The 24,847-nt window shown below is 58.4% G+C and overlaps 1 protein-coding gene across 4 annotated transcripts in view; it reads right to left on the minus strand.

Annotated features, from left to right (window-relative positions):
* Window positions 1-1,648: 1,648 nt before the first annotated feature.
* The window catches only part of CLPB (caseinolytic mitochondrial matrix peptidase chaperone subunit B), a 144,407-nt gene continuing 121,208 nt past the window's right edge, over window positions 1,649-24,847 (minus strand). Inside the window, exons 8-17 of one of the 4 annotated variants that reach the window (XM_047754158.1) lie at window positions 19,590-19,667; window positions 18,393-18,448; window positions 12,935-12,979; window positions 12,457-12,618; window positions 6,198-6,354; window positions 5,415-5,488; window positions 5,156-5,275; window positions 4,836-4,940; window positions 4,266-4,496; window positions 1,649-1,727 (exon numbers count right to left, since the gene is read on the minus strand). In XM_047754158.1, coding sequence (XP_047610114.1) covers window positions 1,665-1,727; window positions 4,266-4,496; window positions 4,836-4,940; window positions 5,156-5,275; window positions 5,415-5,488; window positions 6,198-6,354; window positions 12,457-12,618; window positions 12,935-12,979; window positions 18,393-18,448; window positions 19,590-19,667 — 1,091 coding nt within the window. In that variant the 3' untranslated portion in view covers window positions 1,649-1,664. Of the gene's footprint in view, window positions 4,497-4,835; window positions 4,941-5,155; window positions 5,276-5,414; window positions 5,489-6,197; window positions 6,355-12,456; window positions 12,619-12,934; window positions 12,980-18,392; window positions 18,449-19,589; window positions 19,668-24,847 lie in introns of all 4 variants that reach the window. The other 3 variants (XM_047754161.1, XM_047754160.1, XM_047754159.1) reach the window with 3 other exon arrangements.

Genomic DNA, 24,847 nt, shown 5'->3' on the forward strand with positions numbered 1-24,847 from the left:
TACCCTTCACTCAGATTTCCCCGATGTGAATACTGCCGTTTTACCATTGTGTGTATTTTGGTATGTGTAGATGTACATATGTAATTTAGACTTTCCTGAAACATTTGTCAATTGTCTTTAAATATTTCAATGTACATTTTCTAACAACAAGGATACACAATCACATAAGAAATATTATCAAAATAAGAAAATTAACTAATCTACAGACATTTAAATAATCCTCACGCTCTTGGTGTAGTGTATTACATTAATAAATTTCCTGATACTGAGGCTTACATTGCTGAAATAAAACTGATACAGGAGTTCCTGTTGTGGTGCAGTGGAAACAAATCCGACTAGGAACCATGAGGTTGTGAGTTTGAGCCCTGGCCTCGCTCAGTGGGTTAAGGATCTGGCGTTGCTGTGGCTGTGGTGTAGGCTGGCAGCTGTAGCTCAGATTCGACCCCTAACCTGGGAGCCTCCATATGCCGCGGGTGTGGCCCTAAAAAAAAAAAAGACACACACACAAAAAATTGTGGCTACAGAATTCTAATATTATTTAAAATTCTTCCATATGCGTGGTTATGTCTGATCTCTCACTCCTAATCTTTTTTTTTTATTTTTCACCTTTATCAGGCTTAAGAGATATTATCTTTTTTTATTTTTTTTGGGCTTCACCCAAGGCACATGGCAAATGAAAGTTCCTTGGCTAGGGACTGAATTGGAGCTGCAGTTCCTGGCCTACGCCCCATGTCACAGCCACAGCAACTCTGCAGCAGCCTGCAGCAACTTGGGATCCTTAACCCACTGAGCGAGGGCAGGGATCGAACTCACGTCCCCATGGGTACTAGCTGGGTTTGTTACCACTGACCCAAGACGGGAACTCCGAGATATTTTCTATTTTACTGGTGTTTCAAAAAGAACCATTTTCTATTTATCCTTTCTCCTTTTTTTTTTTTTTAATGTTCCTATTTAACTTCAGATTTCATCTTTATTTGGCCCGTTTTCTATTTTCTTATTGTTTAAATGTTTTTTTTTTTTTTTTTTACTTTATAAAACAATCGTATACATCTTTGAGTTTTTCCTTTGAACAACGAAGATGTTATATTTTCATTTCCAGGTCTAGCCTCAAGCAATTCTGGATACTCGGGGAGGTATGCGGGGCCTTTGCCTCACCCGCTCAGGGTCTGCTGGGTCCTGCTGCCCGGCCAGAAGCACAAAGCAAACGTGTACTCAGTGAACAAACGACGCTGCTCTTCCCCGGACTCACCCTGAAGCCCTGTGCCTGCTGCAGAGCCCACTCACCCACCCAGTACCTGAGGAGGCCGGCTCGGGGTGGCTCCGTGCAGGTAGCTTCTCTGAACAGGATAGTAAGCGCAGCAACTGCTATCTGCCTCTCGGCTCTTACACTCCACTGACACAGACAGACACAGAACAAGTCCTGCAAGTGGGCTGAGCACTGCCTAGGACGCTATGGAAGTGTACGGTGGGGGTCCCCCATTGCCCAGGAGGTCTAGCGAGCTAAGAGTCCCGCGCAGGGGTTCTCAGGTCCCTCGGAATCTGAGCGCCTACCCGTCCCCTACCCTGCGCTCAGAAGGGTGGCCATTAGGTTTCCCTGTCTGAAAGTTGTCTGCTCCTGGCCGCGGCTGAATGAACGAGGGAACTGACAGGCAGGCATGAGCATTTTATTCGATAGGAATGTTCCGTACAGCAGGGTCACGGGCTGACTTAGCGTCTCTAAGGGAAGTCTGAACAAAACAAAACAAAAAAAAGGGAAAGGATTAAAAATAGAGCAGGAGAGGAAGAAGCAGAATAAGAACAGTATAGTCTTAACAGTACCGGCAGGTCGTGAACCCTGCGGTTTTGGATCAGAACTGCAGGCATCAGTACGGACTCATGGGTTTTAATAACATGCAGATGGACAGATACAGCAATCCGCTCAATTGCGTGCGACGCATGTGTTCACATACACAGATCGATCTCCTGGCAACGTGGGTGGAAAGGGCCTAGAAGCAATGACACTCCAGCAGCCATGAATACGCCACCTTGGTTTCTAAGTACCAGCCTCAAACGAAAAGAGCAGGAGCCGTCAGAGGAATGGCTCGCGTCCGAGCTGGGACAAGAAAAGCATGAGTGAGCTTAGAGCACCTTTCGATGCCAGAAAGTATGGAAACACTGAAAAAGATGATGGGGCAAGGCCGCAACAACGCAAAAACCACCCTAAGCGTTTCCAGTGGCCAAATCTAGGCCAATATAAGCAACAACATATACTCTGTCAGTATTAGATTATAACCCATAGACTAAAAGAAAAATATCCATCTGTACTGATATAAATTATTAAATAAATAAACAGGAGAAGAGACCACTGTTCCTTGTAGGAGAATACCAACGGATGAATGCAGATGCACTAAGAAAACTGAAAGTCGTCATCAGGCAAATACAACAATGCTTGTTCTAAGCAAGAACCAGTGATGGATGCTAAAATCGGTGGGCAAAATTCTAAGGCCAAGACATCTGAACAGCTTCTCTTTCCCCACGAGCTTCTTACTAATTTCGGAGGGGAAAGCAGAACTCTCGCGGTGGAGCAGTGGCATGCACAACCCTACCTGGGCGCTCCCTGCTGTGAGGCACGAGGCGGGGCACAGCTCAGTGTTTGCGGGCTGGCCCTGCCCAAAGGGACACCTCAATCGATCACAGGAGAGCAGCAGACGAGCCCACCCTAAGGGACAGTCTACAGAATAACCGACCTGGACATTTTACAAGCGTCAAGGTCGCACAAGGCAAGAAAAGCCAGAGGTCCTGCCACAGGCTGAAGGAGATGAAGGAAACGACACAATGCGACACAGGCTCTCAGACTGGATCCTGGGCCAGGAAACGCACACGAGAAGGGAGAACGGCCAGAGCTGACTGGCTACACGTCAGTAGCAGCGCTGTATCAGGTGAACTTCCTGCTTTGAATAATCCTAATTTAATATTCTTTTTAGATGTTAAGAGAAGCTAGGTGAAGGGTGCATGGGAAGCCTACTATTTCTGCAACTTCCTGTAAGTCTAAAATTATTTCAGAATAAGTAAAAAAAAAATAACAACTTAAAAAAGACTAGCAGTTACTGAGGTATGAAGCAGCGGCCAACTCCTCGCGGCGGGACGGTGACTGCGGGAGAAGCTCTGGCTGCTCGCGGCCTCGTGCCATCTTGTCCTGACATCCTTCCATCACCCAAGGGAAACGCCCCCATTGCCTGCTTTCTGAAAGAGACTTGCTAACACCCAAGGAGGATTCCAAATGGCCCTGCAGGGGAGGGTGACAGCGTGGCTATCAATGGTGGCCCATGATGGGGCCCAAGGATGGGCTGAGCCCTGCTGGGCCTGCTGGGCTGAGGCTCAAACATGTCTGCTCTGTGAAGGCCCTGGCGGATGGTGCGGTGCCTCTGCTTAGGGGCTCACATGCAGACTGCAGAGGGGAGCCACTGGTTCCAGGTTCACACAGCTGGGCCCACAGGACAGACGGGGCCCAGGCAGATGCCATGGCCATCCAGGCAGCGCCCCGACCATGACCCTCCTCCGACAGCTTCCCCTCCCCTGGCCACCTGGTACGTCTGCCCAGTCCCACTGAGGGGCAGGGCAGTGCCCAGTCCGCCTTCCTCCTCAAGGCGCCCTATGCTAGCCTAGTTCCAGGGCTGGAGAGACACCGTCTGGCCTGACCCCAGGACACGGGGTCGGGGGGACAGCAGCTATGACGCGGCAATGGCTGGTTTCTCTGAGTCTCGCCCTTGGGATTCTCGGGCCCGGCAGAGGAAGCTGCGGCCTAAACGCAGAACTTGGTGCCCGCGCCTCTGCACTCTGCTCCCAGTGGAGACACTGTGGGGCCGGCAGGGGCCCTGTCCCAGCCGGTCCTGGGTTCTTTCAGCCAGCTCTGTTCCTGGCTGCCGTGCTCTGAGCTCCCGAGAAAGATGACAAGGTTCCAGAGAACTAAGGGGCCTGGGGCTGAAGGACAGACACAGGGGCCTCCCTCTTCCCGCTGCCTGAGGGGACGGAGGGGCAGGTCCCCTCCCGGAAACCCGTCAGCACACGGGGGCCCACACCGTAGGCATCAGGGGAGGGCAAAGGCCCTGCATTTGACTCTGGGGCCGAGCAGGGCCACTCAGGGGCTGTGCGGAGGGAAGAGGCCTTGGGCTGGACGCGAGGCACGAGGGGCAGGTAGCTGGGTTGCCACGCCACGGCCGAGGGGGCTTTATTGGGTGCCGAGGGCAGGTCAGCCAGGTGGGTGGGCGCTAGAGGGTGTGGCACACCTTCTCCGGGTGCAGTGGTGCCCGGATGTCCAGTTTGTGGCTCTTGCTGTCCTTATCAATGATCTCCAGCCGCAGCTTGGGCGGACGCTTCTCAGCCCCGGGCGGGGGCAGCTCGGGCCCTGTGAGCAGCTGTGCGTCCGAATCCTCCACGGAGATGCGCAGGCAGCAGCCCTCCGGCAGCAGGTCTTGCTCGTAGGCGGCCGCCAGCTGGTTCACCACCCGGCGCTCCACCTGCGGGCGGGCAGCGGGCGAGGGGCCGTCACGCCTGAGCCCGGAGGCGGCTCTCGGCCCTGCCGCTCAAGCGCACGCTGACTCAGAGCTTCCCGTTTTCTAGCAGCCCAGGGCTGCGCCAGTGACTCGGGTTCCCAGCCCGCCTCCCCACGCGGGCAGCAGTTCTGACCCAGTCACCCTCCAGGAGGGGGGTTTCGCTTTCGGCACCAAAAGGGGTCCACTCTGGGTAAGCATGATGCCAGCCTGTCTGGCTGGCGGGGAGCCCAGGCCGTGGGGCTGGGGGCACCGGGAGGGATGCGGTGGTGGGGGGCGGGGTGCCCGCTCCTCTCCTGTGCTCACCTCGTGCTTAATGGAGCGGGCGCCGTAGTGCACATTGTAGCCGTCGACCAGCACGTCCGCCACCTCGCGGTCCCACAGCAGCGTGATGTTGTGCCTCTGCTTGGCCTGAGACGGGGCGGACAGAAGCACGCGCATGCGGCCCGGGGCTGTCCACGGCTCAGCGCTCTGGGCCGAGGCCTGGCCAGTGAGGGACTGTGGCCCCACGGCCCCCGCCCCAGCCCCCTGCGTGGTCTCTTTTTGGGGGTGCTCCCGGCCCAGCGCTCCCTGACTTCCAGTGGGCAGACGTCTTGCCCCCACCCACGGGCAGTCCCCGCTCTTACTCTCTTGGCCCAGAAGTTCAGCTCCTTGTTGACGAGTTGGATGAGCTCCGAGTGGCAGAAGGGGAGAAAGTAGACGATTTCATTGATTCGTCCCAGAAACTCATCTCTCCGGAAGTGAGCCTGCAGAGCCACGTCAGGGAAGGGGTGGGCTCGGTGACCCAGACGGGGAGGGGACCTGCTGGACCCCCCGGGGAAGACTGTGAGGGCTAAGGGGGCCCCCCGACCCGAGGCTCCAGCAGGAAGGACAAGGAACCCTTACTTTCAGGATGGGGCGGATCACGTTCTCCTTAAAGTTCTTTGAGATGGTGATCTTGTCACCACTCTGGACGTCCCCTGCGGAGACAGAATCGTCAGCGGCCTGCTCCCCACCCCCGGGGCCTCTGGGAGCTGCTCCCGGGTCCTGGCCCTGACGGGCTGGGATGCTGGTCAAGGGCTCAGGCTCCTTGGGCCTCGGGCGCCTCCTCACAGGCCCACGAGGGGACTGGACGGGTACTTTCGAGGCCCTTCCAGGGCTCAGGTACCAGGAGGAGCTTATGAAGGAGCAGAGGGGAGAGAAGGGTCAGGGCCAAGACGTGAGTTCTGACTCGTAGGAAGGGGGCTGGAAGGTTCTCTCTTAGGACACAGGCTCTGGCCTGAAGCGCTCCTCCCTCCCGGCTCTCTCAGGGCCCAGGCACGCAGGGAGGCACCCTGGCTGACAGAGGCTGTGCCCACTTCCGTACGGCTTCTGAACTCTTGTCCCCCAACCCCCGCCCCCACTGCATCGAAGTGTCCCTATCTGCTGAGTCCCTCAGTCCCTGGCCTCTTCCTGGCCTCACCCCTGGGGTGGCTCTGTCCAGTCCTCCATCTGGAGCCCTTCTGTCCTCCAGGAGACCGGGGGCTTTCCTGAGGAAGGGGGCACTGTCCAGCGAGGTGCTGGTGCCTGCACAGGGCCGGCTCGGGCCAAAGACGGCCACCAGGACCTCAGCCGGCCTCGAGATCTCAGTGCCGTCCTGGCCCCCAGGAGACGTCCGGCCGCCGAGGCAGCTCGGGCCACGCGCCATACCGAGGTTCTCGGCGATCCGGTTACGGCTCATCTCCAGAGCCTCCTGCCTCAGCTGCAGCGCGTGCTGCGCTATCTCGTCACTGGCCACGTTGGAGGTCATGATGAAGATGGCGTCCTTGCAGTCGATGGTCTTCCCTTTGCCGTCAGTCAGCCGGCCCTGGGGAGGGATGGCGACTGCACGGTCAGGGGCGGCAAGGCTGGGCACCTCCTCTGCAGACGCCCGTGCCCGCCCCCCTTGGGCAGATCAGGGGCTCGTTCCTCTGGGCTCTCTGCTCTCACCCCTCCGCTGCCATGCTCACATCCTGAGAGCCCCCAGGCCAGGTGGCACCTGCTGTCTGGCACCTCTCAGGGCACCCAGCACCCACCCAACATGTTCTCTCGGAGGCCCACTCTGGGCCAGGCCCTGTGTTGCGGCACCAGGGACTCACTAAGCCTCTAGAGAAGGGGTGAGGCCAGGAGACGAGCGTATGGCAAAGGGAAGGCCAGGCGGCGTGGGAGGTCAGAGGAGGGTACTGCGAGGACCCAGTAAATGAACTAGAACAGCAATAATCTCCGCATCTCTGAAGCCATCCCCTGGCGGGGCAGAGAAAATAAGGCTCCTGTAACCAACGTGGGAAGTTTCCTTGGAATCTTAAGCTTTTTCTAGAAGTGACACAGAAGAAAGTATCTTTACCAGACACAGATGAACCAAGGAAAGACAAAACAGGTGACAGCAGGGGGAAGAGGCAGATGGATGGATGAGAAGAGTGTAGCTGTCGGGGACCATTCAGTTCAAGGGCAAGGAACTCTGCCCACTCAGGGAGCCTCAAGGCCATCAGCAGCACAACAGCACTTTGGGTCATTTATAAAAGAGCAATGCCTGGGGCCCCACTGGGAGGAACGTATGGAGGGTGACTGGGTGGGTCTGGTGAGTGCCTCCTGTGCCTTACTGCACTCTGCCCACCAGAAGGTCCCTCCACGAGGGCAGAGGCTGGGTCTTGTTCTCACTGGGGCCTAGAATAGCGTCTGGAATATAGCAGGCGTTTAGTACCGTTTGTTGAATGCTCGAACCCTCAAAACCCCTACAAAGAAAACTGAGCTCAGAAAGGTTAGGGAATTTGCTCCAGATTTCACAGCTAGAAGACAGCAGAGCGGAAGCTCTACCGAACCTGTCCGACCCCAGAACCCATGCCCTTCACCGTGCACCAGGCTAGTGGGGTCGCACCAACAGAACAGGATAAATGAGGCGTCCTGAAATGTTCTTTTCCTAAATAAAAATTTCTCAGAATTCTGCCAAACTCAGTTTGCATTCTTTGAGCTTGACTGAGAGAAGCAATCGGGACAGGTGTGGGGAGAGGCAGACCTGCCTGGGGGTTCATCTGGGCTGCAGGTGAAGCATAGCTCCCGCCAAGTCTTAGGACACAGCTCTGGGACACGGCACTGACCTCGGCCTGTCGGCGTCTGCCCAAGCCAGCAGCGCTGGGCCCTGCCCCAGGCCCAGCCGGGAACCAACCCTCCTTGAGGGGTTCCCTTTCCCTGGGGGCAAGAGATTCAGTCAGGGTCAGCCCTTGCTTCTAAAGCGACACCAAGGCCGACCGGCCCAGGCTTCCGAGGCACCAAGGAAACGTGCGCCTGCTGAGCAGCAACTCCCGCGGGCCGGGCACGGTACCAGGTCCTCTTCTGCCTCACTCTGCCCGGGCCCTTGGCACGGGTCTCTCAGACAGTGTTTGTTCAAAAGGGGCCTCAAGATCCAGGTCGTGGTCAGTCTCCGGTCCCAGCCCTGGGCGGGAAGAGGGGACGGGGACGGTGCAAGTGGCTCTTCCGAGTGTGGCTGTTAGCGTCCCATCTCACCCCTGCTGAGGGTGACAACACGACGGAATCCACGGAGGGCAATTCCAGGCTGGGGACAGGTCTGCGTGTGGGCAGGTGACCCCACGTGTGTTTGCAGAGCTCGTCCGAGGGCTGAGCACACACACGGCTGTACCGGCCAGGGTGGCAACCGGCGGCTGCTGCACTCAGGGATCAAAGCTCTGCTCACGCCTGGGCCCGAGGATGGGTCCCAGGTGGGTGAGGAGCAGGTGCAGTGCGACGCTGACCCAAAGGCGGACTTTCGCAGTGTTCCTGTCTCCTTTTCCTCAGAGTCCTTGGCAATAAAACATGTCCCCAAGAGACAGCTGTTGCGGTCCCACCTCCAGCACATCCTGGGTGGGCGTGCATGCTGCATTTCTGGTCTCCCCCGCAAGTGTCCTCAAAGAGGGGCAGCAGGTGAGCAGGTGCTATAGACCCGGGCTAACTGGGACGTGATGACATTAGCTCTGCTTGGGTTTCGGTGAGAGTGTTAGGGCTCCTGCTTTCGGGGTCCAGGCCTGGGAGAACTGGGCTGCGTGGATGTGGAGGCTTCCCTACACCCCCAGCTGGATGGGGTGCCCTTCCAGCTCCTACCTACGTGAGCGCGGCACTCACCGCAGCGCCTCAACCGCTCCTGCTGCCTGCGTGCGCTTCACCTGAACAGCGAGGCGGGGCCCGTGCCTGTTCTGGCCCGTCCACTCTGCCGGGCCCCGAACCACATTCTCTTGGCCGGCCTCCTTCTCCTTCTGGAGAGGTCGCCACAGTTGCAAGGCCGTCCTCTCACCTCTCTTCTCTGCACACCAGACGCTCGCTCAGGCCTTCCTGGGGTTTCGGCCACTCTCTCCGCGCTGAGCCTTCCCGTATCCCCACTCCTGTGCAGGCTGCCCCCCAACTCCAGACGACCTCTTGGACACCTGCGTGGACGTGGCCCAGGCGTCTCACTTCCAGCGTCTCCAAACCGTAGCTCCTCGCCTTCCCGCCCATCTGCTGCTCATCCCTGCGCTCGAGTGGCGGCTGCGGGTGGGCGGGCGGCGGCAGCCACGGCTCGCGGCTCCCACATCCTGCCGCCTGTCATCCCTGGCCCCTTGCTGTCTCCTTGCGCCCGGTCGCTCCCGACCCGGGCCTGTCTTGGAGCAGAACCCCCAGCCCCTCCCCGGACTCTCCTCTCCTCGCTGGGCCCTCTTTCTCCTCCTGGTCCCTTTTCTCACCACTGCCCAGAGGGGAGCTCTATCAAGTGAACCTCTGGCCCCAACTGCTATCTCGCCTGAAGTCTTCAGAGACTCTCACTACCCAGCGGATACATAAAGGCACACGCCTTAGCCCGGCTTTCCCAGCCGCCCGTCCACGGTGCCCCCGGCTTCGTTCTGTCTCGCTGTCTCGTGCTGCAGTCGGCAACACGGAGCAGCTGGGGTCCCCGGACACCCCGGGCGGCCTCGCGCCCCAGCGCCCCTCTGCCGGCCCTGCTCCGCTCCGTCCACCTGGCAGACACGGCCTCATCCTTGGAAGGGCGGCGCAACTAGTGCTCAGTGACCTCAGTCCACGGAGCATTTCTTCCGGAGCCGGGGGCCTGAGAGTGGCTGCAGCGAGACGAGGTCTCTGTCCTCAAGAAGCAAATATGCGTAAATGGGGCTAAAAATGGCAGCTTTCGTCAATGGCACCAAGGGCGTAAACATGAGAAACCGGAGGCGGGTGGCTGCAGGAAGGGATTCCGACCCGCTGCCTAAGGAGCCGGGGGAGTGAGCGCAGCAGGGGAGGCCGGCCGGGGCTCACACGCGGGGCGGCTTCTACTGCGGCCAGCAGGTGCCTTCCCTCTTTCTGGACCAGGAACCTCTCCAGGGACAGAGGAGGTCCGACAGGCTGCTGAGCTTCCCCCCAACCCCCGAGCTGGGCCCGATCCCCCTTCTGCGAAGGCCCCACTCCTCGTCTACGGTCTCTTCCGACCCTGGCTGCACGGGAGCTTTTAGTTAAGTTGCAGGCTCTGGAAACGGACAGCCTGGGTCCAAATCCGGGAGTCCCTCTTTCCAGGGAATGCGTCACCGTGGCTAAATTAGTTACCTCACTTTACTTCCGTTTCTACACTTGTCACCTGGAGCCGTAATAGCCAACTGTCTTCCCAGGGTCCCTGGGAGGGTAAAGGGAGGATCCATGCAAGTTTCTCAGCACCGCGCCTGGCACTCCAAGCACAAAAACGTCAACGTCATCTCATCTTTCCACCGTCGCCCAGGCGAGGAATTCCCAGAGGGCCAGTCTGGATTGGGCCTGCGGCTGTGGACCGCCCTCCCGCCTCGGGCTGGAAAGTGGTGGGAGGCCTCAGCGCACAGGTGTGGGAAACAGAACGTGTGAGCCGTGAAGCACTGGCTCTTACCCCTCAGTCGAGGGTCTGCGGACAGGGAACCGCTGAGAGGTTGGGAAGACAGCGATGACCCTGGGGCAGGGCCACGGATGCTAGGCCAGGTGGGAAGCTGTGGGACACCTGGGTCTGGTTCTTCCTGGCCTGGCACCCAGTGTGCAATCTGGTCCAGGGGTGTCCCTGCTCCATCTTGTTAGTGCACCTGTGACGTGGGAAGCAAGACTCCTTTCCATTTTCCCAGGGCTGGAGGGGCCAAGGTGGGGGGGTGGGCTGGCCACGGGCAGACGGGAGCAGACAGCAGGGCCTCTGGAGAGGGCGAATGCCAGCCCCTCCGTGGTCTGAGGCTCTCTGTCCCTGCTCAGGGCAGAAGCTGGTACATCCAGTGGTACAGTACAGCCCACTACTGGCTCCTCCTCACAGCGGCTCTGTGGCCTTGGGCAAGTCATTTACGACCTCGCTGAACCTCAGTTTCTTCATCTGTAAAAAACGCTTTCTGTTGGTGGGAATGTAAGCTGGTACAGCCACTATGGAGAACAGTATGGAGGTACCTTAGAAATCTATACATAGGGAGTTCCCGTCGTGGCGCAGTGGTTAACGAATCCGACTAGGAACCATAAGGTTGCGGGTTCGGTCCCTGCCCCTGCTCAGTGGGTTAATGATCCGGCGTTGCCGTGAGCTGCGGTGTAGGTTGCAGACACAGCTCGGATCCCTCGTTGCTGTGGCTCTGGCGTAGGCCAGTGGCTACAGCTCTGATTCGACCCCTAGCCTGGGAACCTCCATATGCTGCGGGAGCGGCCCAAGAAATAGCAAAAAGACAAAAAAAAAAAAAAAAGAAATCTATACATAGAACTACCACATGACCCAGCAGTCCCACTCTTGGGCATATATCCAGACAAAACTTTCCTTAAAAAAGACACAGGCACCCACATGTTCATTGCAGCTCTATTCACAATAGCCAAGACATGGAAACAACCGCAATGTCCACTGACAGATGACTGGATTAGGAAGATGTGGTATATATACACAATGGAATACTACTCAGCCATAAAAAAGGGCAAAATAATGCCATTTGCAGCAACATGGATGGAACTAAAGACTCATCCTGAGTGAAGTAAGTCAGAAAGAGAAAGACAAATACCATATGACATCACTCATATCTGGTATCTAATATACAACACAAAGGAACCTTTCCACAGAGAAGAAACTCATGGACTTGGAGAATAGACTTGTGGTTGCCCGGGGGAGGGGGAGGGACTGGGAGCTTGGGGTCTATGGATGCAAACCATTGCTTCTGGAATGGACTGACAACGAGATCCTGCTGTGTAGCACGGAGAACTATGTCTAGATATTTACAACACAGCACGACAATGCGAGAAAAAATTATGTACACATGCACGTGTAACTGGGTCTCCATGCTGTACGGCGGGAAAAAAAAAATGTGAAAAAAAAAGATGCTCTCCACTGTGCCCGGCTGTCGTGGTGGTGAACACCACCACCTGTGAAGCGCTCAGTGCACGCAGCACGCAGACCGTGTGGATAAAAGGAAGCCGTGCTCATTTAGAGCTGACCCCGCTGCTGAGAGGGAGGCTGCCCTTGTTCGGGACGAGCCGGAGCTCCTCAGGGGAAAAGGGTTCCACAAGCTAGGGCGCGGCCGCCACCATTCTCAACACCAAGGGCGTTTGAAAGACAGCGGCAGGCGAGGCCAGGGCAGGAGCTGAGCCAGGAAGGTTCCTGGAGCTTATGGGCTCCCGCCTCCCTGTCTGTCACATCAGAGCGGGAACTTGAACTTCACCTCTCTCTCCCGCACCCCGCCCTCCTCGGTCTCCCGAGAAGGTGGTCCGGGAGCCACGCAATTCACCTCTCAGGCAGGGCCAGTGCCGGCCGTGCCTCGGGGGCTCGGTCTGGGCCCCCCACCCACCCCGCCAGAGAAGGGGCGAAGCCAGAGCGGCTGCGTGACGGGACACACCCCGGAGGAAGCATCAAGAGGCGAGGAAGGCTCAACCCTGGGCCCTCGGGTCCTGCCGTCCCAGCCCCCATCCCTCCCGCTGCCCCCTCTCCAGCCCCGTCCCAGCTGATTCTCACCTCGTCAAACAGCTGCAGCATGATGGTCAGCACATCTGGATGGGCTTTGTCCACCTCATCGAAGAGCACCACGGCGTTGGGGCACTGCTTCAGCTTCTTGGTCAGCTGGCCACCCTCCTCGTGGCCAACGTAGCCTGGTGGGGACCCTATAAACTTGGCCACCTGGGGAGGGAGCAACGATGTTAGCCGGGCCGTCCCACGCTCTTGTGTCCGACGTGGGCGGCAGGGAAGAGGCCTCCACCGCTGTCGAGACTGCCTGTCTCAACGGGACAGCGGGGCTTCTCCTGGGTGGAAGGGGCCCTGCCGCGATGGACAGCCGGCACATCTTCCCTATGTTTGCTCTTCAGAGCCAAACTCGTCAGCGCCCCTGCTGCGTACACAGGACAAGGCCCAAGGCTGCTGGCAGCGCCACAGGCCTAAGTGACAAGTCACATGGAAACAGCCAGGCCGCGGGACCTCACTGAGGACTCTCACTCACCTCATGCCGCTCCTGGAACTCGGACATGTCCAGCCTGATGAAACCCTGTGTGGAAGCAAGCGGAGTCCGTTTGGAGGCAGGAAGGCCGGGCGGAGGGTTGAGGAGGAGAGCATCTCAAACCTCTTCCAGGCCTCCAAACCACACCAAGCCAAGGTCTTGCATCTCAGTCTCTTTTTTCGTCAGGGCCACACCCCCGGCATACGGAGGCTCCCAGGCTAGGGGTCGAGTCAGAGCTACAGATGCTGGAACTACGCCACGGCCACAGCAATGCCGGATGCGAACTGCGTCTGTGGCCTACACCACAGCTCACGGCCATGCCGGATCCTTAACCCACTGAGCGAAGCCAGGGATTGGACCTGCGTCCTCATGGATGCTTGTCAGATTCGTTTCCAGAGTCACGGCGGGAATGCCTATTTCATTCTTTTTTATGGCTGAGTAATATTCCACGGTGGGTGTGTGTGCGCACGTGCTCCCCACTCCTGCAACTCACCACATCTTTAGCTACTCCTTTGCTCACGGACATTCAGATTGTTTCCATGTCCTGACGACTGTAAACAGTGCTGCAGTGAACACCGGGGTGCAGATGTGTGTGTGTGTGTGTGTACTTTTTTCTCCTTGCTCTTTAGGGCCACACTGCAGCACTTGGAGGTTCCCAGGCTAGGGGTCGAATTGGAGCTGTAGCCGCCAGCCCACACACACCACAGCCACAGCAACGCCAGATCCGAGCTTCGTCTTTGACCTACACCACAGCTCACGGCCACGCCAGATCCTTAATCCACTGAGCGAGGCCAGGGGTGGAACCTGCAACCTCATGGTTCCTAGTTGGATTTTTTTCTGCTGTGCCACGACGGGAACTCCTGCATGTATCTTTTTGAATTAGAGTTTTTGTCTTTTCTAGTCATATGCCCAAGAGTGGAGCTGTGGGATCTATTTTCAGCTTTTTAAGGAAACCCCGCAGTGCCTGTACATGCCCACAGCTTAACGCCTTCCCTTCCTTCTCCCTTCACACTCACAGCGCATGGAAGTTCCTGGCCAGGGATTAAATCTGAGGTGCAGCTGTGACCTACACCACAGCTTGTGGCAACACTGGATCCTTAGCCTACTGAGTCAGGCTGGGGATGGAACCGCAGAGGCCGTGTTAGGTTCTGAGCCTGCTGCGCCACAGCAGGAACTCATAGCTCAATTTTTTTTACACTAATAAATCCTTTCATTTACTTCCATGCTTTCACTTCACTTCGGAGCTATTCACGATGTAGCTTGGTGGCAGCCTGTCCCTCTCCACCGTGGAGCCGCAGGGTGACTTGCAGGGGCCCCCGGGTGAGCCCTGACCACAATCAGCCCCGGGGAAAAGAACTCCTTCCAGGGTGGGCTTTGTGAGTTAAGCCAAGCAGAGTGCCCACTGCTCTGCACGAAGAATTTAGGGACTCGGGCTGTGATGAGAGCATTTGGAGGTGCCCCGTCCCTCCTCTCACCTTAGCGTTCCCCAGGGACTGCCCAGCTGCTCTCCCAGGACCCCTGGTGGCATCTAAGCCCTGTGACTCCTGAGAGCTGGGAAGAGGGGCGCCAACACCTGAGAGGCAGGTAACCGTGTCTGAAATGCAGGCCATGCTCTGGTTCAGCGCTGGTCTGAACGTTGGTCTGTGACGTATTCTAGTTTTCCCTCTGTCCCGTCCCTCTGTCCCGAGGTACAGGCTGACAGAAAGAGCCCCGGGCTCGGCTTCCGGCCCCAGGTCTCCACCGGCCTCCCTGTGAGCTGCGGCTTCCTCCCATGTTCACAGGCCCTTATGCCCTCTCCCTGCTCCACCAGGAGCCTGAGGACAGAGGAGAGGACTTAACCCAAGAGGTGGGAAGGTTCTTGGAGAAGTTAAGGCCATGTCGGGTGATGGCTGCCATCAGAGCACAGGGAGCTCTGGCCAGCAAGCCTCTCAGAAGACTTGGGGCAGCGTGGCCAAGAGAAACACGGGCTTCAGGAGGACGGGCAGATGGACACAGCAGGCTGGGAGGTGCCCAGAGGGAGTGACGGGCTGAAGGCACGGGATGGGCATCTGATCTGAGAGCCGACACTCACTGGACACTTGGCGTGTGCCTGGCAACGGTCTAAGAAGCAAACTACAAAGGGCTTAGAACCTGCACACCTCTACGAGGTAAGTATATTAACAGACCCACCTTACAGATGAGAAAACGGAGGCACAGACTGAGGTCACCTGCCCAAGGTCCCTGAAGCGTGACGTGACAATCTGGCTCCAAGGCTGTGCTCTTAGCCACACACTCCAAACCTAGTACTTCCCACCTGTTGTCCACTGGCTGGGCTTCTGGCTGACTTCACCTGAAGGGTTCTGACTTTGTGCCCAGAATCAGGGTCAATCAATGTCCCAGGACACAAGGAACAGTGACTTCAGCGCTTGCTTGCGCTTATGTCAAGTGACCTGGGTTCCTGCCCCAGGCCTCCCACTGACTGGCTAAGTAACTCTGAACAGGCCTCAGGGCTTGATTTTCTCGGCTGGAAAAATTCTGGTTTCACAGGCTCGTATCTGAGGGTTTCTAGAAGTGAGGCAACCACAGCTTCCGACCTGTACTGATGGCTTTTACTATGCGCCAAGCCTGGCATTTAGTTTTTACACCGTCATCTCACCTAACGTCACGACAACCTAGAGAGACAGGCACCGCTCCTGAACCCGCTTTACGGATGAGAAAACGCAGGTAAACGGAGCCCTCGGTCAAGTCCACGGAGCAGTTCGGAGGTGGGACCCGACCGCAGGCAGGTGGGCTCCAGTCCGCGCTCCTGACCCCTTCACTGTGCTGCCGCTCTCACCGCCAACCGCCGTCCTGGGGCCCCAGCAGCCCGGCTTCTGGACGTGGCCGCGGGACGCCACCCGGTTTGCTCTTGGGGTTATTAACACTCGTGACGGGAGTGAACAGAGCTGCTCAACTGGGGAGACACGGGAGAGGTTAGAGAGGAAAAAAGCCAAGCTCATGGGTCTGATAAAGACCTTGTGAGGCAGCCAGGTGTGGAGGGATCAGTGCCTTTTTACACACGAGGAAACTAAGGATCAGAGCACCCCAAGTCAAATTCAAGTCACTGACTCTCAGGCCCTGTGCTCCGTCAGCCAGCCCGCCTTCAGCCCGGGCCCTGGGCTCAGCTCACTCGCTCAGCTCTCCTTCAGCCTGGGCTAGACACAGATTTTTTAATGAGCTGGCTTGCAGGGCGAGTGAGGGTAGGAATTTTACAGAAACACGACCTACGATTTAAAAATAAAATGCATGGGTGGTTAGGTTGGGCTTCTCAGGCCCCTCATCTCCCTAAGCGACATGGGGACAAACGGACAAGTCCACAGTCTAGCTTCCTGTTTAGAGTTGGGAGGCTGGATTCTGACTCGACTTCTTCCTCTAACAGGTGGCCCTGGACCTCGAACCCGGCAGGGTCTTCGTCTTCTCATCGGAAAGGGGGTCCGACCTAGCATGCAGGCCGCCTTCCCTGGACCGTGGGCGGGGCCCTGCCAGGCAAGGTAAGAGGCGAGGCTCAAGCGTCAGGCTTGCGGGCTGCGGGAGCCGAGCCAGCTGCGACTCCGCCCCTCCCCGGAGGCTCAGCCAACCTCACACACAGGACTCACGAGCTTCCCTCTGGGGCAAGAGAGCGCACACCCGGAGGGGGCAGAGCAAGCGCGTGGGGCCAGGAGGAAGCAGCACTGGAGCTGGTGCCACGGATGGCTGACTCCAGAGCCGTGGTGGCCTCGCTCACCGCCTCTACGCGGTGATGGTGTTACCTCCGCTCCTGGGGAAGGCACGGCCTACCGGCTCGCGGGGCATCCAGCACTGCTGGAAATCTGCCTCCTGTTTACAGGCTCCGACTGAAAAATGACTCGCATCGCCCGTCTTTTATCAAGCCCTTTCTCCTTTCTACACCCGCGAGTCAGCAGATACCTTCCTTCCACTGTGTATGAAGACATATTAAGACAGCGCGGATAAGGAGATTATAATTTGTAATTAAATATTAACCTTTCTGACAGTATTAAAATTAAACCACTCCGCATTCTTCATCCCTAATCAGGTGGTTCCTGCCAGTAACTGCATCTCCCCTAATAGTCTGGCTAGTTTATGCCCTTCCCAGTGTGCTAATTGTTTCAATGGCTGCCAGCCTGATGAAGTGGCTTAAAGATGCGGTTTGGGGTGGAGTGTGTTAGCACGCCGTGCACTGCCTCTTGCCTGTCCGCCTGTCGGGTGGGTCTGCTCTGGCTTGGGCCGAGGCAGCGCAGAGCTAGCTCCTGGCAGTAGGAGAGGCCAAGGACCCTTTGGCCAGTGATCAGGCGGAAGGGGGCCGTGCATGTGGCTCCGGAGATCAGAGCCGGAGCACCCGCTTCTGTGGCTGCCAGGTCCTGGGGAGGTGGTGAAGGGGAGGCCAGGCTGGAGCAAGAGAGACGGGGCCAGGACTCTGCTGCTGGGCAGTATGGCAGAGGCCTGGGCAATTTCTCAAAGAAATCAGGGGTCCCGAAGAAATCCGGCCAGGGCCTCAGGGCTCACGGGCAACCTGTGGTGCTTCCAGGCTGGGCAGGCCAGCAGGGAGAAGAATGTTTGGTTCTAAGCTGAGATGTCCCTGCAGTCTCCAAGGGCTGCTCTGACATTCCCCTCCGCGTGAAAGCATTTCCTGTCAGCCTCGAAAGGCGAATTGGGCAAAAGCCTTGGGAAGCCAGAGTCTGAACAAGGGGAAGGGATGGCCCTCTCCAGTAAGGACCCAGGCCTCCGAGTAGGGGGCAGAGGGGCCTGTGACCACCCCTCAGCTCACAGCATAAGAAACCACATGGCGTAGGTCGCAGACGCGGCTCGGATCTGGCGTCGCTGTGGCTGTGGTGTGGGCCGGTGGCTACAGCTCTGATTAGACCCCTAACCTGGGAACCTCCACATGCCGTGGTTGTGGCCCTGAAAAGGACCAAAGACAAAAAAGAAAAAAGAAAAAAAAAAAAAAAGAAAGAAAAGAAACAAGTGAAAGCTCCTGTCGGATGGGGAAGAGGAGCTCCTTGGATTCCTCCCCGTTTTCTCCTACAGGCCCAAGTCTCCCCCCAGCCGATGGCCCTGAGGGCGCTGGACGTAACGGTGTGTTTCTCAAGCTGCTTCCCCTCCGGACTGAGCGCCTCAGGACAGGACGAGCATCCTGCTGACGCTCTACCACCAGGACCTGGCACTGGCAGAAGCTCTGGAATGTTCTATCGCTGAATCTCCCCGAGGTCCCCCCAGGGCCCTGAGCGTCAGGCAAGGCAGGGATCCGTTCACAGATGAAGAAACTGAGGCACAAAGAGGCTGAATTACTCGCCCAAATTCCTGGAGCAAGCGGTGGCCAGCTGCCTGCTCCAGGGCCCATCTTTTCGACCGGCTCTCGCCTGATTCGGGGAGTCGGGGATCTGGGGGCTAGCAGGCGTGGCGAGCTCTCCACAGTCTGCCCCGTGGGTGCAGGTCCAGCCCTTACCTTCTTGGCATCTTTGTGCATGTATCTGGCTGTCTGCTTGGCCAGCTCCGTTTTTCCTAAGAACAAGGAAAGGAGGAGTGTCAGGTAGGGCCCCGCCGCCGATCTCCCGGAACGAGAGAACCTCGGCCACGCGTGCAGGCCGGCGATCACGTCTGCAGATGGGAACGCGGGGCTCCGAGGGGTCCGGTGACTCTCCCGAAGTCACAGAGGCGTTAGCAGCAAAGCTGGGACCCGCACTGAGGCCTCCCCCCTACAGCACGTCCTGAGCTGGGAGGGTGACCCTTATAACCCAGAGCCAGCTGGCCCTCTGTGCCCCTGCACAGACCCTGCCCCTCCCGGCGCCCCTGACTTCCCGGCGCACTGCACTCTCTCTCTAGACCCCCATGGTCTTGCATCCAGCCGGGCCCCGGAGCCACAGACCAGAGGCTGGGCGGGGGATGAGCGGACTTTCCTCTCGGCTCTGCAGCCTTTCTTTGTAACATAAAGAAGGAATGGCAGGACCAAAGGGGTGGCTCTGAAGGGCCATGGGGTGTGATGGTCAAGTCTTTGGAAGTCACTGACTTGTACGGGTCAAGTTCAATGGTAGCGTGGGAGCTGACGGTAACCCTCTGGGACCCTCCATCTGAGGGCGCGCTGGGCCCATGAAGATGCTGAGGGGAAGAGGGGACAGCAGACGCGTGAACCCCCATCAAGACAACGGGGGGTGACTGTGGAGGAAGAGCGGTCTTGAGGGTGTGAAAACGCCTCAGATACTCCAGCCCAATGGGCCACAGAAACCCCCGAGCCGCTTCACTGCAGCCGATCCTGCTGTGCCCTCGCTGAGGGCTGTGCTGGCCGCTGGGGCTCTCTTCAGCTTCCTAGGGGGCTAGGCCCCAGGGGACACTAGATGAGGCGGGCGCCCTGGGCCCTGGAGGTGCTACGACTGTTCCCAAAGGGCAGCCTCTGGGGACGCGGTGGCCAGACCAGGACCCGCAGGACCCGCAGGACCGGCAGGGCCCGGCCTCCAGGTGTATGGAGCCCTCCCCACAGCTTCCTGAGGGAGAGGCCTAACTCCAGCCGCCCCTCATGGGACAGATGAGCCTCTTGCCGGCGCCAGAATTTGGAGGAAGCCGTCTGGGGAGCTGGCGTGGAACTCGAGGTGGGCTGCCGGGGCTCCCCCCGCTCTGCTTCCCCGCAGGCTGCTCTCCTTGCAGTTACCTATTCCCGACGATCCCAGGAAGAGGAAGACCAGAGGGTGCTCTTCGTCATACCAGCCGTTCTCCTTCCTCCGGATCGCTGCGGCCAAACACGCAAGCCGGGAGCACGGGGAGGGAGGCAGATAAATCAATGACACAAAAGGCAGGATAATTATCACTAAGTATACAATATGTTTTACTGCTCTGCGCCCACTCAAAGTCCTCACTGCCATTAGTGCTGCCTAATCTGATTAGCTGGCAAGGCCCCCAGAGACACCTAATCAGGTTAGCATGGATTTGGAAAGCTGCCCAGAGCAGATTTCGGATAAAGTTTTCCAGGATGAGCACTCAGCGTTGCCAGGGAAACCGCGAGGCGGGTGGCTGGTGACTGGCGGTGAAGGGGGCGGGGCTGGCGAGGGAGCATTCGAGAGGAACTCGGCGCCCGCCTGGGCGCCCACCTACTCGGCGCTGCTGGGAGGCCGAGGCTGCCCCACGCAAATGGGAGAGGCAGGCCCCTGGGGATCTGCGGTGTGAGCGCTGGGGAAACCAAGGTCTGGCCTGCCGTTAGCAAACAGAGTCACCAGAGCTTTCTGGAAGCCAGCTGAGGGCACAGAAGGCCGGGCCGCGTGGTTAGTGAGCGTCTCCACCGACCGACCGACGGTGGCCTCCCCGGGAGGGCAGAGGTGGGGAGCGGGAGAGACACCCGCCAGGCTCCCCGGGGACGTGCTCTGCTGGAGGAGCGCTGGCGTCTCCCCTGCAGGAGGAGGCATGTGACCAAGGGCTTCGCACGCACCGCGGGGAAGTCAAGCGCCAGGCCACTGAGCCGAGAGTCAGGCTCAGAAGCGCCACTCGAGTGTGAGGATAAGGAGTGGACTGAGGCAGAACCACAAGAAGACTCATTCCCTGAACACGCTCTCCGGCGGGACCAATGGAAAAATCGCCCACACTTTATTCCTCGAGACCCGCACGGATAACCTGAGTGGAAAGTTCTTCTCAGCTCCATCATGCTTAACAGGAAACCGAAGCGAGAGATGAGACCTGCCCAAGAGACACAACTACTAGATCACACGCTGACTGGAGGTCACACCTCTCAAACTGTCGTCTTCATCTTTCTTTTGGTCAAATATGGCTGCTTAAAAAACCGAGTCTCAACTCGGGTTGCGTGCACAGAAACACGGCAGAGAGGCAGGACGGGGACGAGGCGTGTGCAGCGTCAAGGTCGCCCTGGAGATGGAACAGCATGTATGCTCTGGTCCCCAGAGAGCCGACGGATGGTCAGCCAAGGGGCCTAGGTCAGAGGACAGGCCTGGAAACGCAGTCCGTGGAGGAAGAGTGGACAGTCGTATGGACGTGGCTGCCCGTCTGGAGGTACAAAGACCCTAAATGCCACACTGTGGGGTAGAGCCCGCAGGGCTGGGTTTCCAAGCAGCAGCTGGAGAGGTCAGAGAAGGCTCTGGAAGACGGGACTGAAGACGTCACAGAGGCGGGGTGGGGGGCAGCGTGGCGGAGCTGGAGAGACAGGAGGGAAGGTGAGAGAGAGGCAGCAGGTGGATCAGACCCCGGGGGTCCCGGATCCCTGCCTCGGGAGTTCAGGTCCGTGCTGTGGGCTCTTTCTCCTCACTTCCTAATGCTCCGACCTCAAAATACTTTGTTCCTGGCCTCAGCAGAAGGAGAAACTGGGCAACCTCGGGGATATCAGCCAGCCCCTCGACTGCCCAGAAGACTCCCGAGCCTCCGTAGGGGCTGAGAAAACACTCGGTCTGAGCTCGGCCTCCGGCCGGCTCGGAACGAACAGGCTGGCTCGGTTCTCCCCAAGGTCTGCTCAGGACGGGAGCCCGCGGGCCGCACAGGTGGCGGCGGGCGGAGGCAGAGGAGCCCCGGCCTAACTGAGAGGGGCCCTTGGGGTCCCGACAGAAACGAGAGCTGGGGGGTGGGGGTGGGGGGGGGCTGGAGGAGGAGCGGATGCTGTAAGATGAAAAAGGCTGGGCTTCTGTGAACACGGTGTGTGCAGGGGCGTCGAGGCGAGAGGGACAGCGGGGTCCTTGGAAGTTGCCCCATTTAACACAGAAGCGGGAAGGAGGCTCAGCAGAAACTGGGTTCAGGCTTCGTGGGGGGCTTTAGGGAGGCTGGCTCAGCAGGCGCCACTCAGACAAGTGGCCCCGGAGAACAGGGGCCCCAGGTATCACGACTGGGGGCTCGGATCTGCTTCAGGAGGCCGCTCAGCCCGCTGGGGGCTGCTGGGCTGAGAGGGTGGAAGTGGATTAGGCCGGGGGCCACCCTTCCCCTGCCGTCTAACGAAGCCCCTGGGAGAGCTCCTTATGATGCCAGGCAGGCCCACGGCATAGCTGCCCCTGGTCAATTCTGCCAGACCCAGGGCCCGAGTCCGGGCTGGGCTTGATCTGGGCCCCCGTGAAACAGGCAAAGTGCCAACCATTAAACAATTACGACCCTGGATATTTCTAACAATATCTGAAGAGAAGAACGGCCAAGCAGATGGCGTCCGACAGAATGAAAAATGGAAGCAGCTGGGAAGGACTGGGGAAGGCTGGCCGGCCCCAGGGGGTGTGCCTCGGGGTCCCGTCAGGCTGGGGCAGAGGCTGGGCCAGCCCGCCCATGGACGGGACCCCTGGGGGGAGGGACCGCTGTGGCCGAGCACATGCGGGCTTCCTCGGCCAGCGCTTGGGCATCTACCCAGGCTCTCTGGAGCGAACCCCTCCGTGTGAGGCTGGTGAGGAACCCACGAGGAGGCAGCTGGGGAGCCCGATTCCCGCTGTACAGAGAGAAGCTGGGTGGCCCGCTCGAGGTTCCCCGGGAATACAGACGAACCCGGGCTTCGGCCCAGCCCTGGTTCGCCCGAGCCTGACCCGGCGCGACGGGAGTTTACAAGGAGTTGCCCCCCACCCCTTTCTCCCCCCTCCCCTCCCCTGGAAGGCCCGTCCCCTGCAGTTTCCCCGTCGAGCGGCCTCCGCCCTTCCCCACGTGGTCTCAGGGGGCCCCGGCTCTGACCGGCTCCTGACGACGGCTCTGCGCTTGAGCCTTGAGCCGGGGGTCAGGATCCCCGGAGCAGGCAGCTCAGCCCCATCCCCGACCAGACCCATCACTGAAAGCTCCAAGACGCTTGGCAGCCTCTCCACGAGCTGGGCTGGCGCCACGGCCCCCTGCTGGACCCTTCTACGTCCCCCCGCAGCAGCTCTCCTCTGGTAGCGCCACCACAGCACACCTGCCCCACCTGCACGGGTTCGTATCCGGATGCTATGGGGGAGGAGCTACAGGATTTAGGCTGGAGCCCTGGCCCTGGCCCTGATTAGCTGATTGACTCTGAGTAAAACTCTTATTCTTTCAGAGCTTGGTGTCTTCATTTGTAAAATGGGAACAGCTAAACATATTCAGTCAGCCCAATACCAAGATTAAAATGAGTTCACGGTTATGAAAGTATTTTGTAAGTGGCACAGAATGGAATAAAGAGAATAGTCGTCAGGGAGTTCCCCTCACGGCTCAGCGGTTACCGAACCTGACTAACATCCATGGGGACGCAGGTTCGATCCCTGGCCTCGCTCAGTGGGTTAAGGATCCGGCGTTGCCGTGAGCTGTGGTGTAGGTCGCAGACGCGGCTCGGATCCCGCGTTGCTGTGGCTGTGGTGGACGTCGGCGGCTGAAGCTCCGATTCGACCCCTAGCCCGGGGATCTCCATATGCCGCAGGTTCGCCCTAAAAAAAGAAAAAAAAAAAACAAACAGTAATCACAGTTGGAGTAGTTGCAGCAGCCCTCAGCTCTGATATCTCACAGAGCTCTTCCAACCTGATGATAATTCAGAGAAGTAGGTTTTACCTCCATTTGGTGGCGAAGGGACTGAGGCTCAGAGAGGGGCAGTGTAGCGGGGTTCACCACCTTGCCTTGTACCCAGGGGAGAAGAGCCCCAATCTGGGTGCAGGGTGCAGGGCTCTTGCCCACCGCTAGCAGAGTGGTTGCTGACTAAATGAATTAACTCCTGGTCTTTCCGGAAACAGAAGGGAAAACCCTGACACTTCAATTCCCATTTTAGAGAGAAAAGTGAGGCCTGGACCCTGGAGTCTCTTACAGCCCCAAGAGCTTCCAACCTCTTCTTCTCGTCCACGAAGCCTTAGCTACCGCTCAGCCAGTAAGCTCTGTGTCAGAAAAGCCCAACGCCAGACCTGCACTGTTTGGGTGAAGGCTGCTGTGAAAACTGCGGGTTCCCAGTGGGATGGGAGCACCTGGAGAAGTGGGGGAAGAGCCATTTGTGCCCAACTACGACCTGTGGAGGCAGCCTGGGCACGAGGGGGCATTCCAGGAGGAGAGCCCAGTGTGTGCAAAACCCAAGTGGGATGAGAGAACCGCCACCTCCTCCCATGCCAGGCCTTTGCCCCCATCTAGCTCAAGGTTCTGGGGCACAGTGACTCATCCTTTCTGGCAGGTTCTAGTGATCCAGCGTCAGAGAGCTTTTTAACCTCAACTGGAACCTGTTTGTTCCATGCTAGGGGAACCCATCCTTCAGAGGGACTTCGATGGCTGAGTCACCCAAATGTCTATTAGCAATTTCCTGTCTAAGCTTATAGGTTCAAGGAGCACAGCCAGTGCTTGCGAGGCACCTGCTGACCACGTGGCTACTGGTGCCTCGGGTTTGGCGGATGCTGGGAGTTCTCAGTCTGTAAGGCTCAGTCTTTCTGAAGACAACTGCTGCTGCTCAGGAGCTAATACATTAAAGACAAAAAGAACACCCTTTGTGGAGCCCGCCTACTGTGTGTGCACGTGTGTATCCGCGGGCCACGGAGCACTGGGGGGAGAGAGACATCCTTCCTGGAGGGCCGAGGGATCAGAATCTGTGCTGAGCAAAGGCACAATGTCAAGATGGGCTCAGCCTCTGGTCACGTGAGCTCACCGGCCTTTTGTACACCTGTGGGCCCATCCCAGGGAACCAGAGCCGAATGAGAGCTGGTTCCTGAGCTCTTCAGGGAGAAAGAGATACAGACAGAGGCTACGTGGGAAACTGGGTGATAAAAAGAATGGCTCTGCACCATTCTGCACCTGAGCAAGGCTTCCTGGAGGAGGCCTGGGTGTTGGGGTCCCAGCGGGCGAGGGGAGGGTGGGGCAGTCCAGGTGCTGAGAACCGCGGGGCACAGGAGGGGCACCGCAGTGGTGAGGGGTTGCTGGTTGCAGTTCCGAAGTCAACCACTGCCACTCCTCAACTCGGGGGCCACCTGGATGTTCTTCTTGCGTGGGAAACGGGGCTCCAGGGAAGGTCCAGGGAGCCGAGCTGCTGGG

The sequence above is a fragment of the Phacochoerus africanus genome, chromosome 11 (genome assembly GCF_016906955.1).
Source record: "Phacochoerus africanus isolate WHEZ1 chromosome 11, ROS_Pafr_v1, whole genome shotgun sequence".
NCBI classification, from domain to species: Eukaryota; Metazoa; Chordata; class Mammalia; order Artiodactyla; family Suidae; genus Phacochoerus; species Phacochoerus africanus.